At 53.0% G+C, this 27,385-nt stretch overlaps 3 protein-coding genes across 7 annotated transcripts; 2 read left to right on the top strand and 1 right to left on the bottom strand.

The window, feature by feature from the left end:
* The first annotated feature begins 76 nt into the window (after positions 1-76).
* HIGD2A (HIG1 hypoxia inducible domain family member 2A) lies at positions 77-943 on the top strand. Its single transcript, XM_086758994.1, has 2 exons — positions 77-267; positions 585-943. Exons 1-2 carry the CDS (start codon positions 153-155, stop codon positions 749-751), a joined length of 282 nt encoding a protein of 93 aa, XP_086615120.1. The 5' UTR covers positions 77-152; the 3' UTR covers positions 752-943.
* A 1,648-nt stretch (positions 944-2,591) lies between these two features.
* Positions 2,592-10,166, bottom strand: CLTB (clathrin light chain B). Of its 2 annotated transcripts, XM_086759210.1 has the most exons (6): positions 9,883-10,166; positions 8,099-8,145; positions 6,135-6,252; positions 5,729-5,840; positions 5,234-5,287; positions 2,592-4,752 (listed from the first exon to the last, which is right to left on the bottom strand). In XM_086759210.1, exons 1-6 carry the CDS (start codon positions 10,064-10,066, stop codon positions 4,581-4,583), a joined length of 687 nt encoding a protein of 228 aa, XP_086615336.1. In that variant the 5' UTR covers positions 10,067-10,166; the 3' UTR covers positions 2,592-4,580. The 2 variants fall into 2 exon arrangements, with proteins under 2 accessions (XP_086615336.1, XP_086615337.1); XM_086759211.1 differs by lacking the exon at positions 5,234-5,287 and having other exon boundaries at positions 9,883-10,165.
* Positions 10,167-10,316: 150 nt separating this feature from the next.
* FAF2 (Fas associated factor family member 2) lies at positions 10,317-25,701 on the top strand. 4 transcript variants are annotated; one of them, XM_086759206.1, is made up of 11 exons: positions 10,317-10,992; positions 17,883-17,951; positions 18,378-18,527; positions 19,228-19,304; positions 20,407-20,545; positions 21,878-21,963; positions 22,044-22,135; positions 23,535-23,712; positions 24,202-24,373; positions 24,584-24,727; positions 25,197-25,701. In XM_086759206.1, the coding sequence occupies exons 1-11, from the start codon at positions 10,930-10,932 to the stop codon at positions 25,377-25,379; spliced, it is 1,353 nt and encodes a 450-aa protein (XP_086615332.1). In that variant the 5' UTR covers positions 10,317-10,929; the 3' UTR covers positions 25,380-25,701. The 4 variants fall into 4 exon arrangements, with proteins under 4 accessions (XP_086615332.1, XP_086615335.1, XP_086615334.1 ...); XM_086759209.1 differs by lacking the exon at positions 10,317-10,992 and adding an exon at positions 11,003-11,399; XM_086759208.1 differs by lacking the exon at positions 10,317-10,992 and adding an exon at positions 16,934-17,429.
* The last annotated feature ends 1,684 nt before the right edge of the window (positions 25,702-27,385 follow it).

The following is a 27,385-nucleotide window of genomic DNA, read 5'->3' as shown; positions in this document are numbered from 1 at the left end:
CTGATGTGCCCACCGTGGACTACAGCCCCCAGCATGCTCCGCGGCGAAGGAGGTGCGGCGTGCCGCCTGCCGGGAGAGGTCCCCACCCGTAGAGCGCCGTTACGGCGGCCGGGGAGGGTCGCGGGTAGTCACCTTCCCTGCGGGCCGCAGCCATGGCGGCAGGGTCTCCCCCGCCGCTGGAGCCCAGCCCGCTGCCGGTGTTCAGCGAGGAGGGCTTCGGGGACAAGTTCCTGCGCAAGACCCGCGAGAACCCCCTGGTGCCCCTCGGTGAGGGGGAGCGGCGTGGGGGGTGACGATGCGGGGGCTGAGCGGTGGGGAAGGGCCGGGGCGGTGGAGGCTGGGGGGGGTGCTGTGAGCTGTGGAGCTATGGATCAGCTGTGGATCAGCTGTGGATCAGCTGTGGATCAGCTGTGGATCAGCCTCTCTAGAGATAAACCCGAGGGGCTGCCCTGCGGGGGGCACGTCTCCTTTTTGAGGGGGTTGTCTCACAAACCCGCCGCGCTCAGGTGCAGAGGGAGGCAGGACGGGGCTGTGATCCTCGCTGACAATCTCCTGCGCTGACCCATCTCCGTCCTTCCCCGCAGGCTGCCTCTGCACTGTCGGCGTCCTGACCTACGGACTGATCAGCTTCAAGAGAGGCAACACGCGTCAGTCTCAGCTGATGATGCGGGCGCGTATCCTGGCCCAGGGCTTCACCTTCGCGGCCCTCCTGGGAGGCATGGTGGTCACAGCCATGAAATCTAGAAAGTGAAATCAGGCAAGAGGGAAGGCGCGGCCGCGGGCGTGTGCCCGCCAGCCTGTGCCCCAGCTGGCAGGGTGGATTCTGGCTGCGGATGGAGTTACGTGAGAGACAGTTGTGATGTCTTGGTGGAGCCGGTGTCAGAGAGGCTCTGGGTTCCAGAGTGCTGGAAATGTGTTAATACACCTCTGTGATTCACCTGAAGTTTGGGCTGTGGCATTTTTTTATTCCCTGAGAGCTTATCCTCCTGCAACACTGGAGGCTGCGCATCACTAAAGCTCTGCACCCCCGTCAGACCTCTTCTCCCCGCTTGGTGCTGTCACAGTCTGTTAAAATTGTGTCCTGCGGGTCGTGGTCTGCGCTGAGGCGTGGCTTTAGTCGGGTGGTGCACCAGCATTTGAGAAATGAGCTGCCTGGGTAGGAAGCATCAGCTCTGTTTATGGTGTGATCCTGGTAGGACAGAGTTCATAAGCAGCAAGTGAGTAGTTTGGGGAGAATATGTAATCTGTTTGATTGCAACCGGTGAGTAATAAAGTGAATTGCAGCGAGGTTCTGACTGATAACTGGATTGCAGACATTGAGAAGACGGATGAGTAAACAGCGTAGGAAGGAAGGGGAGCAGGCACGGCTCCTCAAAGCTGTGGTGATGCAAGCAGGACACAAGAGATGTAACTCCCTGTGAAAACAAGTTGGGAACTCGCATTTCCAAAATGGGGCCTTACCACGCTCTCTGGGACACACTGCTGCTTCGGCTGCTTTTGCTGGGAAGTCGGTTCCTGTGCAGCTCGCTGCTTCGTGTGAGCTGGAACTGGCTGCTGAGCAAGTGCCCTGTTCCCAGAGGGAGCTGCGCTGCCTGCGTCATGACAAACTTCATCGCGGGCAGCTCCAAGTCCCGCTGTTGGTGTTGGATCGTAGCAGGGGTGTCTGGTGGGCAACGAGGCTTTGCTCTCCACGTCGGGGCTGCAGAGCTGGGAGGACGTGGGGCCGTAGGCTCCGTTCACCATGTGGCTGCTGCAGCTTGTGGCTGCCTGTGGGCAGAGCAGGGGGAAAGGGGCAGAGACGGCACGAACCGTGCTGCGATGCCTCCTCGCGCTGAGCTGCCTGGGGTGTTTCCAGGCGTTGCTCTCTGGGTGTTGCATGCTGGTGCCTGCCCCCAATCTTCCTTGGCCTGCAGTGCCTTTGCAGCTTGCCAAGCCCGCTTGGCCCTTAGAAACTTCTCTGGAGGACAGGGTGAGGGGTAAACCCGCTTCTGCCCGCAGACGAGCACTCTGTTTGCCCTGTGCAGGGGATTGTGCTGGTGGGCCTCAGCAAGGAGAGCGGGAGGGCTCTCTTCCCCACCAGAGCTGATTTCTGAGACGCAGAGGACAAGCTATCGCTGGTACCAAGCAGGGCGAGCTCCACCTGGGCACCAGGGAGCCCGGGGCCCTGCCTGCCTGCCCTGGTCGGCTGCCTGCTTGCGCATCTTTCCCAGGAGCAGCTGCTTTCGGCTGGCACTTCCAGCCCGGCCAGCTTGGGGCAGCGGTGTGAGAGGCAACCGGTGGGCAGATCTGCGAGCGCAGTCTCTTGGCAGCCTGGAGAGGGGTGCAGCGGGCTGGGGAGCAGCTCGGCCCGTCTGGACCAGCAGAAACTTGCAGCTCCTTGGGGGCAGAGCAGAACCACCCCACCGCCAGTCCTGCTGTTTCCGCCCCAGCCTTGAGCAAACCCTCTGGGCCCTTCCCCTCGCTCCTATTTTTTCCTGTAGGATGTGGTTCTCCTGCAGCCCCGTCTTTTCCGCAGGAGGCTTCCTGGCTGTGGGTTCTCCTAAGCACAAACGTACGTGTTGCTGAAGCAGAAAGATGACAGTGCCCTGTAGGACTGGAGATGTCAGTTTATTGTAACAAGTGATTTGGACAGTCACAGATACCAAAGCCGAGGGGATGTAGAACAGCTGTGGTGGGCACGGCTTCCCGGGAGCTGGCTGCCCCTGCCTGACACGGGGCACACGGCAGCCGGGGACCCAGGGGCCCAGCTGCCTGCGGGGACTGGAGGGACAGAGCGCAGAGGGGGCTCCCTGGCCCCAGGAAGCAGCCAGAGGCACTTCCTGCTGCTGTACAGTGAAAGGCAGAGGCAGGCAGCCGAGTCCCCAAGGTATCCTGCATCGGCGGCCGTCCCGCACCGCAGCAGAGCTGTCTACGCATGCTGGAGCGCAGGGGGGCAGAGCAGGAGTGATCAGCCCTATGGACAAGGGATAGCACACACCGAGTGACTCCCTACGCACCCATTTCCCTTCCCACCACACTGCTGAGCCCGTGCCCTGGACCAAGGGTGCCTGGTCACCCCATGAGGGCTGCAGCAGCAGAAATGGCCTTCCTGACTCACGGAGCCATAGCTGCAGGCCGGGAGAGCACCACATATTTGCTTTATCAGCTGAGCAGGGCTCTGCAGTGAGGCTCAAGCAAATGTTTTGTGGGCTTTGCTCCATGTCCCCCAGCCCGCTGCTGCAAGGCTTCGCAAGCCGCAGGCGGGCCAGACGCAGGGCACAAGCTGAAGGCTGCCCTGCAGCAGGGTGCACGTATGCCTGCCCCTCTCCTGCTGCATGGGAGTTTTGCAGGTTTCCCAGGCTGAGACTCTGAGCTGGAGGGGCTGGCGCCAAGCAGAGGAGAGAAAACTGGTGTTCAGGCTGGAAAGCATGTACAGGGAGCAGGACTGAGGCTTGCCACGCTGCCTTAGGTGTGCAAATCCAGTGGGGGCCAGAGAGAAGCCACAGAGCAGCTGCAGACAGATGTGCAGGTTGTTCTCCAAAGACAGCACAAGCCCCAGCACCAGAACTTTGCTCAATCCTGCTCTGGGACCCTGGGTTAGGGAGCTGGGGCTCGACCTGCCCCACAGCAGCTGGACCTTCCTACCTGCTTCCCTGCAACCACACAGCCTCCATCTCCCATCCTGGTAGCAGAGGAAGGACCAGAGCAGAGCCAAGGGCCCCCGAACCCTGGCACTCCACATTCCCAACTGCTGGTGGCCTTAGAGGAGGGTCAGAAAACATCCTGCACGCTCACCCCATGGTCCCTTCCCACTGCCCTGCACCATCGTGCTGCCTGGCACCAAGAGCCCTGCGGGATGGATGGGACACAGACACTGCAACTGCTGCTCGGAGCCCCGACAGCTTTTTGGTGTGCACAGCCAGGCTGGAGAGAGTTCTGCTGGGCTTGCGGCAACCGCTGGCAGTCCTGGCCCAGCCTGGGTGTCTGTACTCACATTGCTCAGTCCCCGCCAGCCCAGCAGCATTACCCTGCAGCCGTGCTCCCCACAGGACCTTGTGGTGCAGAGCTGAGCCAGGGCTGTTCCCTGCCAGCCCTGCAGCCAGCTCTGCTCTAAACCCTGCTGGAAAGGCAGGTGGGAACCCCGGGGTCCCACTAGGATCACTGCCTCGGGGCTAGGACGCAGGCCCAGACACGGGGCTGCCGTGCCTGCAGCTGCCCAGCGCCGCAACAGCCGCAGGCAGGTTTATTCCCAGCAGAGGGGTGAGGTGGGGAACACGGGGTGGGATGTTCCTCCTCTCACTCACACAACCTCCTGCACAGCCCAGGCCCGGGGCTCCCCCGCTAACTCAGCTCTGCCACCCAGTGTCGCTTCCCGGGGAAATGCCACAGTAATAAATAAGTGTAAAAAGAGACTGATGCACCTTTTAAGCAAAGGAAAACCATGGGGAGAGTTACAACCAGTGACTCAAGCACAGCCGAGGCGCACGCCAGGGAGCAGAGGGCAGGCAGGATGAGGCCCCTCCTGGGCTGGCCCCGCGAAGCCGCCCGGCTCGGGGAGCCCAGCCTTGCCCTGCTGTGCTCCCGGCTGTGCCAGGCGGCAGCTAGCGGGACAGGGGCGTCTGTTTGAGGGAGATGAGCACCGAGCGCATCCGCGAGACATCCTTGCTCTGCTTGCTGCTCTTGGGGTTAAAATCACAGAGCTGGGCCACCTTCTCCCACTCAGAGCCTGGGGTTTCCTCCTTGGACTCCTTCAGGAATGCTTCCTCCGAGGCCCTGCAGAGAAGTTGGGGGGTTGTCACTGGCAGAACCCTTTCCAAGGAAGCCCTTCCCTCTGTCTGGGAACCCCTCATGTCCCCGCCTCCTGTCCCCTTGCTCCAGCCGATGAGCTCAGCCTCCTCCAGAATCTGGAGACATGATGCTCAGGGCTGCTGTTGGCTGCACTCACCCAAGATATTCATCCAGGGTCACGGGGGTTTCTGTCTCCTCCCAAGACTTCTCCACCCCAGTGCTGTCCCCCAAAAAGCACAAGACCCCACAGCTTTGCCTTTTCAACCAGCCCCCACAGGGTCATTTCCAGGAGCTCCACTTGCCTCCTAAGACTTCACCATTTGGAGACGCTCAGCTGCAGCATCCTCCCTCTGGGACCTCACCAGGGCCCAGTACCTCCCAGCATCCCCCCTCCCCTTGGCTGGGCAGCCAGTGCTGAGGCCAGGACCCCCAGACCATGCGGGGCAGGATACGGTCTGTAACATACACATAGCCAATCACATCGGCGTCCGGCTGCTGGTAAAAGGCTTTGTCAGCGATCCTAGCCCCCGAGGCACAGACAGAGAGAGAACGCAGAGCGGAGAGGCAGGCAGAGGGTTAGAAAGAGAGAAACAGAGAGGGGGTTAGCGTCCTCCTGCAGAGCGTGACCCGCTTATCACAGCATACACGGCACCAGGAAAACCTGCTGGCGACGGCAGGGCTGCAACAGTGCCCCAGCCCTGCCCCGATACGAGGCCCGCACAGCGGGGCAAGAGGCCCTGAGATGCCAGGGTGATCCCAGCGTGGTCCCAGCCAGGGTGGCTCTGTGCAGCCCCTGGAGCTGCTCAAAGCCCTGGAGCCTCTTCCCTTGCCTGGCAAAGCACCGTACCCACAGGGCTGGGCCCCACTGAGGGACCGAGACCCCAAGACATCCCAGGAAGGCAGACCTGGCTGCACAGCAGCTCCTGTCACAGCCCCTGCAGCCATGCTGACCCCGAAGTACCTGTTGTTTGCCCGGTTCTTCTCCATCTGCTCATTCTGACGCAGGTTCCACTCCTCCAGGTCCTTCTTGGCCTTCTCACGCCACTCCTGCTCAGTCACCTTCGATGCTGCATCTAAGACCAGAGCGGGACAGACCCCATCAGCCAGACTGGCACCCGCTGGGTCTGCTGGGCACCCCTCCATGCCTGTTCCCAAACCCTGCTAGAACTGTCTGAAAGGCATCTCTGCCCCAAGGACAGAAGATCTTTGGCAGGGGCACCCACACAGCGTGGGTCACGAGACGCCTCTCTGGGATGCAGCAGGATCACTGCCAGGTGAGGGACCCCAAGGGCCCCAACTGCCATGTCACAAGGTGCCACGAGCGTGGCCACACACAGCCTTGGGTCACACACAGCCTTGGGTCTCACCCAGCTCCTCCAGGCGCTTCTTCTGCTCCTCCCTCCACTTGCGGATGCTCTCAGGTTCCTGGGTCAGCCGGTCAGCTTTGGCTATGGCTGCGTAGGCGTCTGTGGGGCCGTTGGACTCCTGCAGGACACAAGCACCTCACTGTCAGCACCAGCTCCTCCCACAGCCCAGCCCAGCCACCTCCAAGGGATGGCAGCAGGGCAGGACGCCACACCCCCAGCCAAGATAGGAGGTAACGGAGGGTGACAGCCTGGGACATCTGACACAGTGTCCCCAAAGCGCTGCTCAAGCTGCTGTCCCAGGCCCCATCACCCAGAAAGATTTCCCAGCGTTCCTCTCCTTGACTTGCTCCTCGCTGCCAATGCAGCTCCCACATCCTCTGGGCAGAGGACAGCCACTGGCTTTGTGACATGTTCCCCACCAGCACTGGGCTTCCCTGGCCCTGATTTGGGCCAAGGCAGCCCCCAGATGGCCACAGCAAACGGCAAGAGCCCAGGGAAGAGGCAGGGCCCAGGGGAGGTACTGCGCTCCGCCTGGATGCCAGCCTGCAGGCAAGAGCCTCCCTCGCCCCCGCGAGCTCAGCTGCCCATATGGCTCCCCGCAGGCCCAGCACCACGCCGGCTCAGCACCTCTCCTAACACCTTCCGCTGGCCGGGATGCTCAGCTCGACACCGAGCTCAGCAACCGGATTATGCCTCTCCTCCAAGATCCCCAATCTAATTAAGTCTGCCTTATCTCTAATGGGATTATCATCCCGTAAGCTAGGCACGGGCAGGGCACACGCCACAATGCTGGGCACCGAGTGGTGTGAAGGGCTTGTCAGGTGCCTGCACAAGAGAAGCGTGGCCAGCAGGTCGAGGGAGGTGATTCTCCCCCTCTACTCTGCCCTGGTGAGACCCCACCTGGAGTACTGTGTCCAGTTCTGGAGCCCCCAACACAAGAAGGACATGGACTAGTTGGAGAAGGTCCAGAGGAGGGCCACGAAGATGATAAAAGGGCTGGAGCACCTCTCTTATGAGGCCAGGCTGAGAGAGTTGGGGCTGTTCAGCCTGGAGAAGAGGAGGCTCCGGGGAGACCTGATAGCGGTCTTCCAGTACCTGAAGGGGGCCTACAAGAAAGATGGGGAGAGGCTGTTTAGTAGGGCCTGTTGCAATAAGACAAGGAGTAATGGTTTTAAAATAGTGGGGAGTAGATTTAGATTGGAAATTAGAAAAAAATTTTTACGATACGAGTTATAGAACACTGGAACAGGTTGCCCAGAGAGGTGGTGGAGGCCCCATCCCTGGAAACGTTCAAGGCCAGGCTGGACGGGGCTCTGAGCAACCTGATCTGGTTGGAGATGTCCCTGCTCCTTGCAGGGGGGTTGGACTAGATGACCTTTGAAAGTCCCTTCCAACCCAAACCATTCTATGATTCTATGATCTTCTCCTGCAGCCAGCAAAGCTGGGCTTTGCATTTCCAGAGGGAGCTGAGTCCCAGGTGGGTGGGCCCCACAAAACACCCTCGACTATGGGGCAAGGGGGTTTAATGGGAGATGCTGCCGAGTCAGCAAAGCAAGTGTCCTGTTGCAGCCCTGTCCTGGCTCTGGCCTTTGCCAAGAGATGCTCCTCAATGCCCCAGAGACCTCCAGGAGCTACCCAGGCTGGAGAGAGAGGGGCTTATGTGGGGAACAGAGGATTTGTCATCTGCTCTTAGGGCCCAGGCACTCCTCAGGGCACAGGCCACCTGCAAACAGATTTGGGGCAGGCCATGGCAGGTGGGACCAACCTCCTCTTCAAAGAGAGGTGAGAATGGAGCAGCCAGGCCTCCCCTCCAAGACCCAGACTTTTGCAGGAGTGCCATAGCTGTTCTGGGGCTGGATAGCAAACTCCAGTCGATCTTGGGGGCAGAGCAGCGGAGTGCTGGCCCCATACCCACCCAATCCCCCTTAGCACCACTGGGCCAGGGCAAGGGGCTGAGCTCTCACCTGAAAGACATCTCCATTGACAGTGGCCCCTCCATTCTGGAAACCAGCTAGAGAAAAACAAAGAGAGAAAGAGAAACACAATTACAGCAGCTGCAGGTGATCCTAGAGGGGCTGGTGTTCATTAAACTGAGGTAAATCGCTTCATGGGAAATGTGGTTGTGCTGTTTCCAGCCCAGCACACCCATCCACAACAGCCCCACGTATGTGGGTGAGGCCCCACGCTCTCCTGTCCTTGGTGGGATTCAGCCAGCACCTCTCTCTCTCCCCCAGAGAAGCCTCTCTGGGCATTTATGTCTTTGCAGTGTTTTATCTTATCTGAAGATTAGAGAAACTGTTCCAGGCACGAGGACTGTAGAGAGACAACTGCTGTGACTGTAGAGACAACCTGACCAACCCCAGCCCACAGGAGGCCAGGCAGAGGCTGCTGATGGACACAGAGAGCAGATCCAGAAGCCGTCGGCTGAGCGCCCAGCAGTGCAGGACTGGGAAGGGAAGGCAACCCTGCCAGGGACAGAGCCCACAGGAACACCGCAGTGTGCTCCACAAGGAGAGGAGAGCAGGCATGCACACCAAGGCCCTCAAGAGCCCACCCTCGGGGGATGCCCCTGGGATGAGCTGCAAGGTTAGGGCTGGGAACAAGACACCACTGACATCCACAGCTGGGGTACAGCCCCATCTCCCCCCCCAGCCCAAGAGAACACCGAGAGCTGCACACCAGGGTCACAAGGCCAGCCCCATGCAGGGGTCTCCGCTGCTGGGAGACAAAAGGCTTTGAAGGAGGCAAACTCCAGGCCCTGAGTTCTCCCCAGTGATGACCACAGGGATTCTACCAGCCAGCTAGCTGCAGGCACAGGCAGCCGCACAGCCATAGCAAAGCTCAGGCAAGCGCCATCCCCACGGTGCTCTCCCCCACAGTCCAGCTCCGACTACACCCAGCTCCAGCCTGTCTGACTGCATTTATCACCCTGGCTGTCGACACCTCTGCGGGCTCAGGTCTGCCTCCGCAGCCCTGCGTGCACAGAGATGAAACTACTGCTCCACAGCCAGCACAAGGAGGCCCTGCCGGCCTGGGTTAGGGGAAGGAGCCAGACTACTGTGGCAGCAGTGTCCTTATGTTCACGCAGAGAGCAGAGCCCTGAGCCCCTGTGGAATGCAGGCAAGAGATCAGGATTAGATTCCACCTGCAGGGATTGTGACCACAATGTCCACAATGGAAATGCCTTCCATTTTGCACCCCAAAGGGCTCTCCTGTCTGTGGGGACAGTGACAGGGCTGTCATTCCTTCTTAGCTCCGCCTGGATGCCTCTCACACTGCCCTAGCTGAGGGCACTGAGACATAGAGACGAGGGGTCCATCCAGCCCAGGGAACCCCGCCTGGGCACACAGTGGAGGAATCGCCCCTCAGCTGGCAAGTCCCAGCTCAGGATTCACCCCACATCCTGAGGCTTCAGTGGGAACCCCAACATCAAGCCCTTTGGGTCCAAGCACAGGCCCCGGACACTCCTTGCTGGGATGTAGGCCTGATCCACTGGGAAACCCTGTCACCTGTCCACTGCGGGTGCAGCACGGACCTCATCACCCACTGGGGACGCTGTGCATCCCACGGGAACCCCGGTCCCACGGGGGGTGTAGCCTGGAGGGAGCCCCTCCCTGCCCTCGGGGCAAGAGCGGGCACAGTCCTCCTTTACCCCCACGGGGGTCACAGCCCCCTCCGTGCCCACCGGGCACACAGCCGGACCCCGCGGGCCCCCGGCCGTGCCCGCCCGCCGCAGCGTGGCGCTCACCCGGTTCCGGCGGGGCCGCCTGCCCGGCCGGAGCAGCGGCCGATTCGCCATCGGTCGGCCCGAAGCCTTCGTCGTTCTCGATGCCCGCGATCTCGCTCTCCTGCTGGGCCAGGAAGGCGGCGGCCGGGTCCTCCTCGGCGCCAGGCCCCTCGGACGAGGAAAAGAAGCCGAAGTCGTCGGCCATGGCCGGCCCGCCCGCCCCGCTCCCGCTCCGGCTGCGCGCCTCGGCTGGGCTGCGCCCGACTGGGCCCGGGCGGAGCTGTCACTGCGGCGGCGGCGGGCGGGGCGGCCGCGCTGACATCAGCGGCGGGGCGGCCCCGGCGGGCGCGTCTCGGTTCTCCGCCTCCCGGCGCATCGCCAGGCCGCCGGCCGGGGCCCAGCTGCAGCCCGCTCGACGCATCGCCGGGGCATGGGGAGCCGGGGCTGCTCGGCCGCCTCCCCCCGGGCTCGCAGGGCCGTGGTCCCGGGGCACTGTCCCCACCCACGCGCGCACTCGTGGCTCTGCGGGGTGGGAGCGGGCGGCCCCTCACAGCCACCATCTTGACTGGCGGCCGCCATCTTGGGTGGAGCCGCCACCGGCGGACGGGCGACTCGGCGGGACGGGAGGTGCCGGGGCAAGACCCTTCCGATGGCTGACAGGCCGCCCCGGTGACAGGCCGCCTAGCCCGCTCCCGAGGGGCTCCGGCCCACGGCCCGCTCCGAGCCCCCAGCCGCGGGACCCGCTCCCACAGCTACAGGCAGCCACCGCCCCGTGCCGGCTCCGGAAACGCCCGAGCGGCTTTCGGCACACTTCGGAACTCTTCGTGCGCCTATCGGGAACTACCCGAGAGCGGCGAGCTCCGTTGATAAGATTCGGGTATTTCCGAAGAGGCCCGAGAGCCGTTCGGCTTTCTCCGGAACGCTTTCGAGCATTTCCGGTTGCGGCCGATAAACGACCGGTGGCTTCGTAACGGCGCCTCGCGCGCGCCCTGGAGTTAGGGCGGAAGTGCCGGTGGGAGACGTCAGTTCCGGAGAGTGACGGAGCGGCGGGTCAGAGGCGGCTGCAAAATGGCGGCGCCTGAGGAGCGGGAGCTGACGGCGGAGCAGACCGAGAAGCTGCTGCAGTTCCAGGTGCCCGTGCCAGCCGGCGGGAGCGGAGGAGGCGGGCACGGAACGGGGTGGGCCGGGCCCGCCCCGCCGACTCTGGGGTGCTACCGGCCCGCGCCGGGCCGGGGGATGCGGGGCTCGCTGAGACCCGGGGCAGGCCCCGCCTGGAGCGGTTGCGGGAATGTCGGGCCGGGCCTGAGTAGGGGGCGAGAGGAGAGAGTCCCGTGGTCCCGGTCCTGGCGGGGGCACGGGTGCTCCCCTCGGGGGCGAGTGAAGCTCCTGTGTGGGGCTGGGGCCTCGCTGACAGGCCCGCCGGTGCTGTGCGTGCCCTGAGCCCTTCGTTAGGATTGGTGTTCTGTCATCGCTAATTGGGGAGGCAGGAAGTGAGTGCTGAATAAACCCCATTACCTCCGTACGGGAAAAACTCCTCGGTAAGTCCCGGGCGTTTTAATTAGGTAGTCTGAAAAATTTCCTCTCTTGTTGTCAGCAGTGAATGGGAGAGCCTTTCCTGGCATCTTGGGAGGGTTAGCCAGTGGGTTTCCATGGAATGTGATTTCGCAGAAAATACTCTCTAACCCTCGCGGTTTGGTAATGCCTACTGGGGGGAGGCCACTGGGGATTATAGTGATCTAATCCCACTGTCTGCTGCATAACATGGGCTGGGTCGCTTAACCTTTGGTTTGCCGAGGCCTCAGGGCTGAGCAGCAGCTGAATAATTTAAAAAACCCAATCTGCAGATGTGGTTTATTAGAGAGAAAACAGTGCTGTGGAATTGAAATACTTAGGGTTGCTCAGTGAGAAGTAATTAAATGTGCTGGCCTGTGAAAAGTATCTTCAGGTGTCTTGAGTTTGTTTCTGAATGGTAGGGCATTATGTGGTGTTCCTTGGATTGCAGAGTTTTTACAAATACAACATATACTTTCAAGAGTGTTTTGTGTGATTTTCTTGCTTTACATTTGTTTTTTTTTAAGGCTGTTTTGCATTTATTAGTGTGATGTAACTATAGAATTATAGGGCTTAAAGGGACTTTAGAGGCATCCAGCCCTGCCTTCCACAGCTGAGACAGATGCAGGTGTTCCTCATCATTCCAAACAGAGATTTGCCAGGCATTTACCTCTGACCCAGGAGAATTCAACAGCTGCCTGAAGTAATTAATGTACTGCGCTGTTTTTGCATCACTCTACCTATGAGGAAACTTTTTACAGATATCCCCTCTAAGTCTTTACTGCAAATTAAGCTGTTTGGGCCACCTTTAACTTGCAGACAAAGGAGGCAGAATAACAATTACTCTCCCAATGCTACTGTTTCCCTGGTAAGTATTTGAGGATTAAGCTGTTGCCTTACGCTGCACATATGTATGTACAAAAGCTGTCCTCCAGCTCCCAGTCTCTTGCTGTAGGACACTGTTATTAATCTGTTGATTCTGGACAGATAGGGCCAGCTGCACTCGTCAGTGTCGCTGTTCCTATTTTCAAAACCCTGTGGGCAGCTGTGAAACTGAAGAATCCTGTTTCCTAATCTACCTGGTGTTGCCACGGACAGCAGGCCGGGGGCTGGAGGGGAAGGAGTGGGAAGGAAGGGTTCAGGTTTTAGTCCAGCTTCCTGTTGAGCCCTGGTGTGAAGTGGGAGGAAAATTCCTTAGGCTATAAAAGGGAGAAACTTTTCAGTTAGAAGACAGCTGCTGTCTTGAGCCTAATGTGAAAGCTGTAGTCTGGGAGGCTCTGATACCAGGATCCTCTCATTCTTCTGTCCCTGGGGTAGATGAGATTAGCTTTTCACCAGGGCTGGGCTACTGACTGACTTCACTGGTGATCCCTTCTTCTTTGGTGCTTCACACCTGGCTGAAAGGGGCTCAGGTGTGCAGTCCTGCTTCTTTCTTTGAAATGAGAGAGTAAATCAGTCCACCTGGAAAATACTTTTTTTTTTTTTCTTATTTCCTTTAGTTGGATCCTGTTAAATAGGATTTGCTGTTTGGAGAGGGTGTCTGAGCCTCACTAAAATCACTTGTATGTTGCTGCAAAACTACTACAGTTAGCTTGCAAACATTTCGGAGATTCCTGCTGCCTTTGTAGGGAATACTTAAATATTTTCACAGGTAGCTTTGCCCTTTCGTTGTGATGCACAGTCATGAGTAATTTGCCCAGTATTGTCTGGTGGCAGAGCATTGTACTTCCACAGAAGGCATGCTACTGCAATGTGAATAAAGCAGGAGAGTGGAGTAGGAGAGAAGGGAGTGGGGATAACAGAGATGATGTTAGCAATAGCAGAAGGCTCTCAGTGGTGTTACAGTTAAATGGAGAGCTGCTGGTGCTCGTACAAACAGCTCTGCTGGCAGAATGGGGGAAGTGGCAGCTCTGTTCCCACTGACAGGGCTGGAATAGGAGGACAGCTGTCTGCCACCCTGCTGTGGCAGGGTAATGAAGTAGAAGCAAAGTGCCAATATGGAGAGAGAACTGGAATAAACTTGAAATAAAAGCAGCAAAGCACTCTTGCATGCTTTCAGCCTCCTATTTACTGCCAAAGCACTGGCTAATGTAAAGGAATAAAAGGATCTAAATTTTTCATCTGTCAAGACTTGACTGTCTTGACATCTGTGGAGGGAAACTTGATGTGAACAGCTTAAGCAAGCTGTGGAGATACAGTTCCACTTGGGAGATGGAAGAAACAGCAGGGCAGCTTTTGTAGGATCTTGTTATTGATCTGTGCCCATTACACTTGGGCTGGTGTCTAATGTAGTTATAATATGCTAATGTAAAGTGATGGAATGCTATTTGCAAAGGAATACAAGTTAGCACTCACAATGCCATCTCTAACTTCAACTGGGGAAAACAAAACACTCAGGACTTAAAACATCTCTAATTAAAGAGGAAGGAAGGAGCGAGAAACTCCAGGCATCTTTCCTACTCAGTGCGTATAGATCAAAACTCTCCTAAAGGCATTTGCTGTAATATGCAAAGAGAAACTGTATCGGTCAAGGCTTTTTTGCTGCTTGAAGTCAGATGTTCTTGTTGGAAACACAATTCTCTGGAATTTGGCAGTGGGTTGGGAATTAAGAGCAGTGCCAGTTAGCCCTGTGGATTTGCATCTCTTATGCTGTGTTTCAACATACAAGCCTATCTGCAGAGGGAACAGTTTCGTAAGTCCAGTTTACAACCTTTGTCCACTCAGGGTTATTCCTTCTGCCTTTGAAGCATGGAATTGCACTTTCCGCTACTTCATTATTGAGAAAATTTTAGCATTCTGGTCTCAAAGGTGAGAGATACAAATAATTATATCCAGCAGCAGTTTCAGTATGTTTTAGCATAGCACTCTGCTTTGAGTGGTGTTTAAGAAGGCAGTGTTGACCTTTCCTGGCTTTTGTGGTACTTAATATTTTATTTTCTCAATATTATCCACCATCTTGAGCTTGGATCAATGTTTATTTGAAGGTTTGAGGGTACTAGTTTAATAGGATTAATTTTAACTACAAGGGGCTTTATCTTGTTATTATTTACTATGCCTGTGTAAGGTATGCTCTTTGAGGCAGCTAATGAGAGACTACAGTGAGAAGTAAACCAGCAGTTAGTGACTGATTTAAAGCTACTGTTTGTTCTCTTAGGCTTAACAATACTAAGAACATGCTTGTTTGGCATCAGAATGATGCAGTTTGCAGCTAGCCACAAGATTCACTACAACTGGTGCGGTGGAAGTGATGTGGTTCGAGTTTCTAATCTGTTCCTGTGACTGAGGTGAAGCAGTGGCCGTAGAGAGTACGGAGATAACAGTATAAATGGTTGTTGGGAGCGATGGTGAATAGTATCAGTGTTTATCAACACGTGTTGTCTAAACAGACAGCTGAACTGTCATCCTGCAGTTCCTTACATTGAGTGCAAGTTGTTCTGAACCCATATGTGTCTTCCAGAACATCTTGGAACTGTAGTGTGTCTGTCTTATGGAGCGTGTAGAAGTAACATTCCAAAATGTTCAGTTTTAAAAGCTTCCTTTACACAGGCAATTTTTTTTCCTGTGAAAGTTTATTTGTGCAGCTTCATTGATGAGAAGAGTGGTGGGAGCGCTAGGCATGGTGATGCTGGGGTGGTTGTGTCGCTTCTGTTTAGTGTTGAGAGCAACTGTATTAAGATGTAGAGGAAAAAAAAAAAAATGTAGATGCACCTCCACAGAAAAGTGCGGCTATAAAACTGAGGTTTGATCAACAGTGTGCCTGCCACTGCAACGATGGTTGGGAAGGGCTCATGTTAGCTGGCTTGGAGCTCAGTAGGTCTTGCAAATGCTGCAGTGATTCAGAGCTTGTTAGATGCTTGTTGATAGTTCTGCGTGGCTGTTAGCTTGGTGCTGCTTTCTGACCCAAAACTGCTAAAGCATTTTGCATAATTTAAAACAGAGGGAATGTTCAGTCACGAAGCCCTGTTGTTAGTGCTGAGCGGTAATCCGGACACTTGGCAATAAAGGTGTGAATGAGTTTCTGAATCTTGCAAATTTTGCACACACCAGCAGAATTCCCAGGGTGTTAAGGAATGGTGATCAGAAGACTTTCAAGGCTTTGAAATGCAAATATTGTGTCTCCATTGTAAAATCAAATAATTGAATAAATTGCAGGTGTCTTTTGAGATGTCCTTCTTAAAGGACAATGAAGGACTTCTGTAGGAGTTTAGGGTAAAAAAAAAAAAATAGAATACGAAACCTAAATTTTACTCAGTGAAGTACATCTTTATTTAAAGATAGTTAAACTAAACCACAAAATCATGAAGCTGGGTGATAAACAGATATTCTGGCAACAACGGTTGAGTTCACTGAGCTTCATTTCTTCTATGAAATTCACTTCTGTAGTGCTCCCTTGTGAGGCTTGCTGCAGACTTACTTTTTAATAAATATTTATACACCACTGGGTGGTGATTTGAAGTGCTTATTTCTGAGTGACTGCAATCACATAGCTAATGTCAAATGCTTTGAACAGTTGGGTTCTGTACAGCAGAATGAAACAATGATTTTGGCCTAGTAGACTGGGAAGATCATCTGTGGAGACTTCACGACAAAGAAGTCAAGAAATGCTCAGAAGTTTGAACTGAGCCCAGAGATTGAATAGGGCATTTGTCCAGAGTGTGACTTGGGTGGAAATAGCATGTGGAATGTATGAATGGGGGCAGGGAAGGGAGTAGATGCACCATCCTTCTCCAGTAAAAAAAAAAATAATTTAGTGCATTCTTAACTGGTCAGCTTGTCAGGACTGCCTCAGGGGCTTTTAAACTAAGGAAGAAATAGGGCAGATGGTGAACCGAATTAAAAAGGATTCCTAACAACGGATCACAAGGTGTAATAGAAACAGCACACAAGGATTTGTATCGAGTCGCTGCTCAGTGTTAGCAATCACCATAGGCTGCCTCCTGCAGAAAAGCTGTGCTCTGCTGTGTGACAGACGTGGGGAGCAAAAGTTCCCCCTTTGCCAAGCTCCTGCATGGCCGAGATCTTCTTGGGTGCTGCAGAGAAGAGTGCGTGGAACCAGCAGGCAGAGGACAGGCAAGGATCTCGTATTTGAGCTCACACAGCCTCCGCAGGTCAGCAGGCTCCACCTGTCACGGCATGTAGCAGTCTGGGGGAAAGCAGCCCGCTTCCCTTCAGCGCAGTCTGAGCCGCTGATGGAGGAGCACCCTCCGCAGTGTTCCGCCAGCCGGCTGGGGAGGTGTCTGAAGAGAAATCCACCAGGTGAGAACACAAAGCTTTAAGAATCTGAGGAGTTCCCGTGTCGGGAATGGCCTTGCTGAGAAATTGTCGTATTTAAACAGCCTCCTTATATCACCAGCATGTTTTTATGCTGAATTTGTTACACTACTTGTGACAATTGTCACTACTTCTTGCCATCTTTTATCTAAGCTAAATAATTGCTTCTGAAGATATAGCTGTTGTATTGGCTTTCTGTAGCCCAGTTATTAAAAAACCCAAACTTTTTACTCCTTTTAATTTTAAAATAGCAGTAGTTTCCTTCAAAATTGCCGGCATTGTTAATGGTGTCACCTGTAATGATCTTTCATTGCCTGATTCAAAGGGTTGTTAGAAAAGTAGTGGTAGCACATCTGTGGAATTGTGCTTTTGCGTGAAAGTCTGTGCTTTGACTCTGGGGTGATATACATCAATGTATGCAACCCTGAAGTGTCTGTTCAAAAACCTGACAGCAAGTGGTGTGGGGAGGGACGTGTTTGTGGCACAATGGCAGGGATGTTCGCTTCAGCAAAGATTTGTTTCCATTCAGGAGGTGCTGACGTGGCTTCCTGTAATAACAAATAGTGTTTGATCTCTTGTGCAGAGCTTCTGATTGGCACGCTGTTAAAATGCCTTCCCAAACACCGATGTGAGAGCCCAGTGGCTTTGAGGTCTGCTGATGTGTTTGGACTATTTGAGGTCCTGAGTTGGACTGGATAATTTTTCTTACTACAGAATCCCCTGTGATGCTGGAAAACACTGCCGTCGTTAGTGCCTGGCTCATTTTGGTTTGTCTCTGTTTTATGCTTGCAGTGAGTGAAGTAATGGTTGTCTTGAGTTTTTGCAAATGCTTTGCCTGTCTTTTGAGGAGATGCTTTGAGGTCACATTTGAGGGCATCTGCCCTCCTTCCAGAGCGAAACTCGTAGACGGTATGGTGTTAGACGCTTGACCGGGCTGAGCGTGGCTGTAGTAGCAGAGCTTGGGTGCTGCTGAGAACAGGCTAATGCTGGAAGAGTGCAAAGGCCTGTCTGAGGCCTCCTGGGTGTCTACGGATTTGGGTTAGCTCAGGTTGCTGTGCTCTTAAATTGAAAGCAGAGCACTTTTTAAGAGTATTGTGGTAATGTGGTATAGTAACTCCTGTCTGTGCTCACGTGTTGCAAAGAATAGTATAAATACAGCACTTCCCTGGTACTCATCTGTTTTTATTCTCCTTCTTTAGGACTTGACTGGTATAGAGTCCATGGACCAATGTCGTCACACGCTGGAGCAGCACAACTGGAACATAGAGGTATTGCTGCGAAGGTGGTTTCTGAGCACCTGCATTAAATGAAATACTCTGTGGGAAAGGGGAGCCCTACCAGTGAGACTTAATCTGTCAGCCCCTGAATTTACACTAGTAGCTCTTTATAACAATATCTTGATGTTGCTGGAGAGCTGGTTTCAGAAGTACACAGCGGAGTTGTTAAGACTGTGAATAATCACTTGACTGGCACATTGTGTAGCTTCCTGTGGTGCGTGTGTGCAGCTGCTGTGGAGGAGGCCTCCCATGCAGACAGGAGTGTTGATGGTTATGGTTTGTAATGAGTTGTGCTTATCCACCGCTCTGGGGCTGAGGACAAATAATACCTACTGTTAGCGTCCAAAGTATAAAAAAAGGTATTTTCTGCCGTCTTTAAATGTCTGAAACCTCCCTTTGCTCTTCCTTTTGTCAAAGGCAGCTGTACAGGACCGACTGAATGAACAAGAGGGTGTCCCAAGTGTCTTTAATCCTCCTCCGTCGCGGCCATTGCAGGTCAATACAGCTGACCACAGGATCTACAGCTACGTTGTCTCAAGGCCACAGCCAAGGGCAAGTTATCTTACAGTGGGTTTTGTCTTGCTTCTTGGGTGACTCTGTGAACAACAGAACTTGCAAGCAGGAAAAGGAGTTGTTTTCTTTGTATGCTGTTTTGTCTGTTCTAAATATTTTATCTTCTGAAAACAAAATGTAGAGCTATTCCTTCAGCTCTTGTTACTGCTGTGGATGTTTTCTCCATGGTGTGACTCGCAGTACGAGACTGCCTTCTTTGTGTCATACTGTCTTGCTGTGATGTAGTAAAGCTTTTTGATCAGTTCACTTGGAACAAAGGACTAGCCCCTCTTTATAGCAGAGTGGTAATATTTTTTGGTTTTTGAGCCCCCTGAAATGTATATTAACTTTAATACAGTGTCAATCACTTGTGTTAATGTTTCACAGTCAAATTTGTATGAGTACCTGTAAGACTCGGTGCTGTTAATCCCTTTGTACAGTTAAGAAAATTAGCACAGAGCAGAAGTGTTGTTGCTTGAATAGTCTGTGATGCTGGTTTTCAGACGTGTCATGTTGAATTCTGAATGAACCATGTTAGTTACTTATTTGATTTGACGTGTCCAAAGCCATGAAATATTGCTGAGATTTTTTTTTGCAGTGATTAGAGCACTGATACTCCCGTGTGTGCCTCTCTGCTTGATGTTGGTGGACACTTTGCTTTAGCAGGCCTCTTCCTGGGCTGGGGACTGTTTTAATTCTTTGTTTGTAATTGCAGGGCCTCTTAGGATGGGGTTACTACTTCATAATGCTTCCATTCCGATTTACCTATTACACATTACTTGATATATTTAGGTAAGTACTTCTTTGTGCTGACTCATGTGTTGACTGCATCAGGGCACACTAGCTTAGATTTGGCTGTACCTCTGTCACTTGGATCTTTGTCTAATGGCAGATTTTCTTTTTACTTGCTCAGCTGGCTTTATCTGTAGCCTTGTAAAGTTCCTACACTGTTTAGTAAGAAAGAAATCTTGTTGTAGAGAAAAAGAGCATCTTGCAGCTCTGTAAAGGAAATATTTAATTGGATTCTAACTACATGGCTTTACAGTTTGAGTGCTATGCAAGAGGGATGCAAATAGTGTCAAACTGTCTGGTATTCTTGGACAAACAACTTGATTGGAATCACGTCCCGTTGGGCTGGGCTGCAGGTTAACCTGCGCTGATCCCTGTGTGTTATTTGGCAAAACCCAAACTGTAAACACTTCTGCTTTTTCCCCTTTGTTGCCTCTTCTCCCTTTACTGTCCTGAAGGCCTGGCTCATCTTGCCTCCTTACAGCATTGATGGAGAGAAAGGGGAGTGTTCAAAGGTGGCAAATGTCCGGCAGTCCTGCCATCTGCATTGTTTTGGCACTTTCCCCTGTTGTGTTATTTTTTTCCCCTTAAAGACTTTTCTAAAGTTCAACGTAAATTCTACACATTGATAGAACTAAACATCGATATCTGCCTTGCAGTTAAGCTTTTTCAGCCTCAGAGGAATGACTTTCTTCTGTCTTTATTGGAGTCCTGGTGTAATGTTCTCTTTCTGCAGCTCTTTGCACTTCAGGATTGTTAGTCTTGGAATAGCAGAAATGTCGTTTTCAAAGTTACCTGGACTGAATTCCTCAAACCTCATGCTGTTGGTGTGGTTTGTGCCTGATGCTTCAGAGGAAGTTGAAGTTGTTAATCACCCAGAATTCAGATACTTGCTGCTGCCTGGCATGAGTTAATACTTGACTGGGGAGTTTCTGTAGCAATGGTACCTGTTTGGAGCAGGTGGCAGTTCAGGTTGTGATTATAAGTGTTTAAGGGTCTCAGCTGTGACTTTCCTTCTTATGAATACTAGTGACTGTGGAAAAGAGAACCTGTTCTTCATAATGTCAATAAGCTGAATTTCCAGTGTCCTTTCCTTCATTCCTAGGTTTGCTCTGCGTTTTATACGCCCTGATCCTCGTAGTCGTGTCACTGACCCAGTGGGTGACATTATTTCATTTATTCATATGTTTGAGGAAAAATACGGGAGGATACACCCTGTCTTCTACCAGGGAACTTACAGCCAGGTCAGTGTCACACTTGGTTACAGATCCTGGGGAGATGTAGAGTGGGGATTTTGCCAGATGGTATCAGGGCTTACATGGCAATGTTGCTTTCCATCTTAAAAGCCCAGCATTTGTCCCCAAACTCTCTAACAGGGTAATGCAGAGCTGGTGAACAAGTGTGTTGGAAAACCAGTGTCTGCCAGGTTTGGTGATATGCCAAGCCTGCAACGTTGGAAAGCAAAGCTGCTCTCACTGTTCCTCAGCCGTCTGCATGGCTCTGTAGCCAACAGCTATTCTTTGTAATCCTGCCTTTGTTTTTATAAGCGGATGTGGTGTGCCAGAGCCTGTCCTTTTGTTTGCCAAATTGGGATTGACTGCCTAGGCTTGTATTATAATGCAACTCCAGAACTTGGAGCAGGACCTCAAAATTGAGAGAGGGAGGAGCCCCTGAAGAAATTATGGGAGGTGAGGGTTCTGTATGTTAGATCTGAGCTGATGGCCCGCTCTAAAAGAGGGGCGTCCCAATGGGTACTGCCTCTTCTGCAGCTTCTCTCAGCCCAGCCAAGGGAAGGGCCTCCTGCAGTGCTTCCCGGCAAGACAGCTGGATCAGCACCGCTTCCCAAGTGCCAGAGAAGAATGTGGAGTCTGTATCTGCTCCACGCTGCACAATGATGGAGCTCACCGCCTCCGCAGCTCTTCTAGGCCCCTCTGTCTTGCCTGGAATCCAAACTTAAATAACCACAGAATGGCTAGGCTACCAAAACTCAGTGCCAGTAAAACAGGGAGCCTATTGTGTGCTTTTTCTGTGGCCTTGTTAAGAAATGCTCTTGGGTGGGTGGAATCCAGAAACTGTAGATGCAAAAAGCTTTTTTTTGTTGTTTTTGTTTGGCTTTTTGTTTTGTTGGGGCCTGCAGCATTATTGAGTTACCTTTTTTAGTAGTGTTTTTATTTTGATGTGGTCTGAAGATTGTGTCCTGTACAGGCCAGAGTGGAAAGCTCAGCCTTGGCTGCTGTATGTCTGAGGTGAAGGGCTCGTTGCTGCCGGCTGAGCCTGGTGGGGTGGTGGGAAGCATCAATCCATGCAGTTGTGTGTCTGGCTTGGCTGAGTTCAGTGCTCTCCAAAGCCACATCCTGAAAGGAGTATGGAAGAACACCGTTGTAACCCCCTTAGATGAGGGTTTAGTCAGAAGGTTTGTCAGGTTCATACTGCACTACTGCTTCATTAAAACCACGCTAGTGGCAGAGTAATGGCCTGGGTAAATGTTGCTGAGCTGTGTCACACAAGTTTTGTGAGTGCTGCTTTCCCCTTGCCTGGAGACCCTGTAACTCTGCCTCCTCTGCTCTTATGCCAAGGCACTGAACGATGCCAAGCGGGAGCTGCGCTTCCTGTTGGTTTATCTTCATGGAGATGACCACCAAGACACAGATGAATTCTGCCGGTAGGTAGGAGAGTTTTCCAAATGGTTATCTTTGCAGTTTAACTGCAGCTTCATTCACATGATCTCTTCTCATCCCCTAGCAATACGCTGTGTGTACCTGAGGTGATCACCCTCATAAACACTAGAATGCTCTTCTGGGCTTGCTCAACTAATAAACCAGAGGGATACAGAGGTGAGTGTTGCTCCTGGGCTTTACCTATCCCCTTCTGTTTCTGGAACAAGACAAATACTTTTTGGCAAACTTATGTGTGTGAAACACACTAGTTTTTGTGCAAGCAGAAAAGATTTCAGGATTACATGGGGATATATGTGTTGGTTCCCATGTGATATCTCAGAGGGCCTGTTTGATGCTGGGAAATGCCTTCTGCCCTTCATCTCCACTGTTCCATGTGTTTCTAGGCAGCCCTAGTTGCATGCTCTTTGCTGTGGGCATTCAGCTGCTTTCAGTGCCTTGCTAATGGGAGTACTGAGGGTTAAACAGTACAGAAACAAGTATTTAACTGGCTGTGCCCTCAGCATTGGCTTGTGTTTTGCCTGAGGCCAGCAGTGACTTGTTAGGTGCATTCTTTCCCTCTAGGAGACAGTGGTCTTTACTCCACACCCAGTCTCTGTCTCCACAGTGAGGTCCTTCAAAATACTGTCTTTCCAGAGCTGTTGATACCTGGCCTGCCAGCATTTTGTTAGGGTTTTGCTGCAAATGGAGCCTGTTCCCAGTGTTCTGTTCATGCTTCCTCTGTTGCTTCTGACCCTTCCTGTTTTGTGGCAGGAGAGGTCAGGAGTTCTGGTATTAAATCTGGGTCATTCTTGGTTCCATAGCTCAGCTGCTAGCTATCAACACCTTGAAATAATGGCATTCGTTACTTAATGATGTTTCTTTGCTGCAGTGCTTTGGAGTCACAGCCTAGAAAGCAGAGCTGGAAGGGGTTGTGGCCTTTCATTTAATCCATGGGGTGCTCTGATTTAGTCTGGGGGGGCTCCGTTGGTAATGACTGCTCCAAGTTGTGTGGTGTGGCATGCATGTTATAAGGAGGAGGTGGTCAGCAGTCATAGGTGAGCAGTAACTTCAAAGCCCCTGATCTGCTTCATTCCCTGCCTCAAGACAGTCTGCCTCTGGCAGAAATGACCTAATTCTGGTTTGAAGTGTCTGAGATGGACACTACTATCTTTCTCTTGACAGTATCTTCCAAAATTGGACCATTGTTCATGCTGTGAGTGTTCCCTGTGCTTGACCTGTGTTTCTCTTCGTGCAGTTCAAACTGAGGGCTTTTTGTCCCATTCTGAATGGACATTCAGAGCAATTTACTTCCTTCCTGTTTGAATTAAAGAACCTTTTTGCTTACTTCAAAGCTTGGTTTTTTCCTCAGTCACTATACTCCAAGCCACTTCCTCCTTTTGCTAATTGGTAGAATTTAGTTTGACAAAATAGAGCCTGAGGCCTTTTCTGCCTTGGAAGAGAGAGTGGCATGGAAGCTGCTTTCCTAGGCCCTTGGTGATGGAAAGCGTTTGTGCTGTACCCCTTACTGACCCTTCTGGATGGGGCAGTTATGGTGATGTTGGTGCCTATTTCCCAGTCTCCCAGGCTCTGCGAGAGAACACATACCCGTTCCTGGCCGTGATTATGCTGAAGGATCGCAGAATGACAGTAGTTGGGCGGCTAGAGGGCCTCATCCAGGCTGATGACCTCATTAATCAACTGATGTTCATCATGGATGCCAACCAGACGTATCTGGTGTCCGAGCGCCTGGAAAGGTATGATGGGACCTGAGCTCCAGTCATGCAGACCTTGTGGAGGCGGGCTCTGCTCTGCCCTCATCCTCCCTCCAGACACCATATGTAGGCAGGTAGCTCAGCATCTCCTGTCCTGTTAACAGAGCCCATGGGATCTCCTCTTCCCGGTGGCTCCATAAATTCAGGCCATCCTGTAGTCAGGGACCTGGATGTTTTGCCCACTACTGAAAGGTGGGTGTGAGTGCTCTGCTGTTTTCCACAGTGGGAGCATACCCTTAGCGCACTGGAGCTTTGCAGGTAAAGCTTGGACCCCACAGGAGCCAAGCTGGGAGCAGAGGGGCTGTGGAGACTCAGCTTGCCTTCTAGGAGCTCATGGTACTCTTAAACGAGGCGTTGCCTGATGTGTGTGCTCCTGTCAGTTTGGGGCTGCACCCTCAGGTCTGCCACCAGCCTGCCGTGCTTTCACTTCAGGGCTTGCCAGCCCTCACCGCTCCCTGCTTACCTTTGCAGGGAAGAGAGGAACCAAACCCAAGTTTTGAGGCAGCAGCAGGACGAGGCATATCTGGCATCCTTGCGTGCAGACCAGGAAAAGGAACGCAAGAAGAAGGAGGAACGGGAGAGGAAAAAGAAGAAGGAGGAGGAAGTGCAGCAGCAAAAACTTGCAGAGGAGAGGCGGCGACAGGTGAGAGCAAGTTGACTGCTAGAGAGGCTGCTGTGCCCCGTCAGGTGCTCATGTTGTGCCAGAGCAGTGGGGCGGTTTTGTCAGATTGGAACTGCTTGTCTTGCTCAGGACTTGCGTGTCCTCCAGGCCTCCTGGAGCAGCTGCGCTGCAAGGGACAAGTGTAAAGGTCAGTTCTGTGCATGCCCATTGCTCCTGCTCCCTCCTTTGCAGACGCTGCAGGAGGAGAAGGAGCGGAAATCTGAATGCCTTCCTCCCGAACCACATCCCGATGACCCAGAGAGCGTTAAGATAATTTTCAAGCTGCCTAACGATTCCAGAGTGGAGCGGCGATTCCACTTCACACAGTCATTGACGGTGAGCTTGGGGCAGAGCGGGTGGGCTTCCCAGAGAGTACAGTCAAGAGATTCTCCAGGTGGCTCAGCAAGGCTTTGGTTCCGTTGGACTTTGCCAAATGGTGACCTTTGAGAGCCTTAGCAGAGAGAGTTCAGCTGGGGAAGGAGAGTGTCTTGGGGACTGGTCCCACCAGCTTAGAAGAGAGAAACGAGAGGAAAAAGTGGGAGAAACTTTTTCTTTCTTATGAAAATCTGAAGCTTGTTGCTCTCTATTAAATAATGGTGTAGGAAGAGCCAGAAACGCTGTCTGGACTCCCCAGTACTCTGTGGTGAGACCTGTTTCATGGACGCTAAGAAAATGGCTGTCTTGGTGGCTAGAGCGCAGTGATGGTGCAAATCTGGTAACCTTCCCCCAGCGAGATGCTGTGGATGCAGTCTGGCTGTGCCGTTGCTCCCCCAGCTGGCAGTTTATTTCTGTGCTTCTTTCCCAGGTGATCCACGACTTCCTGTTCTCCTTGAAAGAAAGCCCTGAAAAGTTCCAGATTGAGGCCAACTTCCCTCGCCGTGTCCTGCCCTGCCTTCCGACAGAGGAGTGGCCCAACCCGCCCACGCTGCAGGAGGCCGGACTCAGCCACACGGAAGTCCTCTTTGTGCAGGACCTCACGGACGATTGACACTTTTCCAGAAGACACAAAATGGAAAGAGAAATTCATATTATTATTATAATACAATATTTTTTTTAAAAAGACTGCGTACAAACGAGGGATCAGAGACCACATTGCCCGTGCCAGCTGTGCTGTGTGTGCGCACTGGCAAAAGGAAGCGTGTGCATGTGCTCACGCACCTGTGTACACAGCCATCCCCTACACTTGGAGGGCAGAGAGGGAGGGGAGCTGGCGTTGCCCCTCCGCCCTCCCTGGGGAGGAACAGGAATGGCAGCTCTCGGTAATTATTGCTTTTATTGATGACAATAATAATAAAACCCCAACAACCTGACATCTTGTGAAGATTTGATGCTCTGCTGCTCCTGACAGCCAGAAGACCGGGCACCTGAACGTGCTGGGAGTGGGGTGGAGGGGAAGGGCTGGACAGAATCTCTTCAGCTTCCCTCTGTGTATAAATATCTTTCTTTTAATATTTCTCTTGCTTTGTAATGACCAAAGGAGAATGGGGTTGACTATAGTATTAACTTTTTGATAAAGAGCTGGTTCGATTCTTACCAGTGTGGGGTCTTGCCCGGGGTTCTTAGCCTGCGTAGTGTAATAAACTCTGCCTCTAGCATATCTGTGCCAATGCTTTCTGCCCGTGCCCCCTGCCACAGCTGAGCACGGGGAGGGGATTCCAGCTGCTGTGAGTTGCTGCTGACAGCACTGCAGGTACAATTGACTTCTAGCCTTGAATGGGTAATTGTGCGCCAGCAGAGCTGTGGGGGTAGGACAGTGTGCACGCCATGGGGCATTGCTTGCTGCTGCGGTGTCAGCTCCAGGGTGAGGCTGGGTGGGAGGGAGATCACCCCTGGAGGGTGATTCAACCCTCCCTGCTTGGATTAGAGCTGGGAAAAGAAGATATGCAAGGTGAAGGGTGGGTGTAAGCCTCTGTTTTCCCAGAGGCTGGGCCACAGCTGGGGAGCACTGCTGTCAGCTCCTGCCCAAAGGGAGAGGGGCAGGAGCCTGTTCCCTCCTGACCTGCTGGTTGTCACTGGTTTTGGACAGGTAACCATGCTCACCTGCACAAAGCACAGGGGGAGCAGGGAGCTCCTTCCACCTCCTGCATGCTGTTAGGAAACCAGCCTCCTGTCCTTGGCTTCAGGGCCTTGGCAAGGTTTTCTCAACAGGGAGAGATCCCTCATCTTCCTCTCAGAGGAAAATCTGTTCCCTTGCTGGCCATGGAGCCTTCTGGAGCTTAGTGTTGGGGAGCCAGAGCTCCTGCCCTGTCATGTAAGGCAGGTACATGTGTTCATGCTGCTCAGCTGAGGTTCCCTGGGGGCTGGTTTCCCACCCAGCCAGGCGTGTGCAGGGATTGCTCCTCTGGCTGGGCACAGCTGGGCTGAAGGAGAGGTGGAAGTTGCCCCCTGGAGCTGTCCAGGAGCACATGCTGTCCCGGGATGGCACCCAAGGAGCACTTTCCATCCGCGTGTGAGCCATGAAGGATCTCTGGGTGGGAGGAATGGGGTCTGTGGTGCTGCAGGATCGCAGACCCCTCTGGGGCAGAGAACCCAGCTGCTCTTGCTTCCACCCTTGGGCTCTCCTGGTGTCCCCTCTCTGGGGCTCTCACAGCTGCTGCACCCTCCCCCCACTGGCTCTGTGACGGCCTGGGGACCCCCCTGGGGCCACGCATGGGCACCCCGGGCCTCTCGAGCCCCTGCCCACACGGAGACAAGAGCCGGGGCACAGCGCCTTGGTATACATCATACATTTATTAGTGAATATCCCTCTCAAAATCAGCCACAACATTAAAAAAAATAATGATTGCACTACTTGGTCAAGCAGAACTAGCAACTTTCATTTTAAAAAAAGTACAAATCTGTTAAAAATTTCAATCAGTATAATACACATATATATAATACAACATACTAGTTATGTTAAATGCTACAAAACCAATATGATTCCAATGGAATGGAAAAAAACAAACACTTTTAGAGCTTTAAGAACCTTTTTTTCTATATATTAGCCTTTTTTCA

Source organism: Chlamydotis macqueenii, chromosome 14, assembly GCF_036417535.1.
Source record: "Chlamydotis macqueenii isolate bChlMac1 chromosome 14, bChlMac1.mat, whole genome shotgun sequence".
NCBI classification, from domain to species: Eukaryota; Metazoa; Chordata; class Aves; order Otidiformes; family Otididae; genus Chlamydotis; species Chlamydotis macqueenii.
This window is presented reverse-complemented; position numbering and strand designations above follow the sequence as displayed.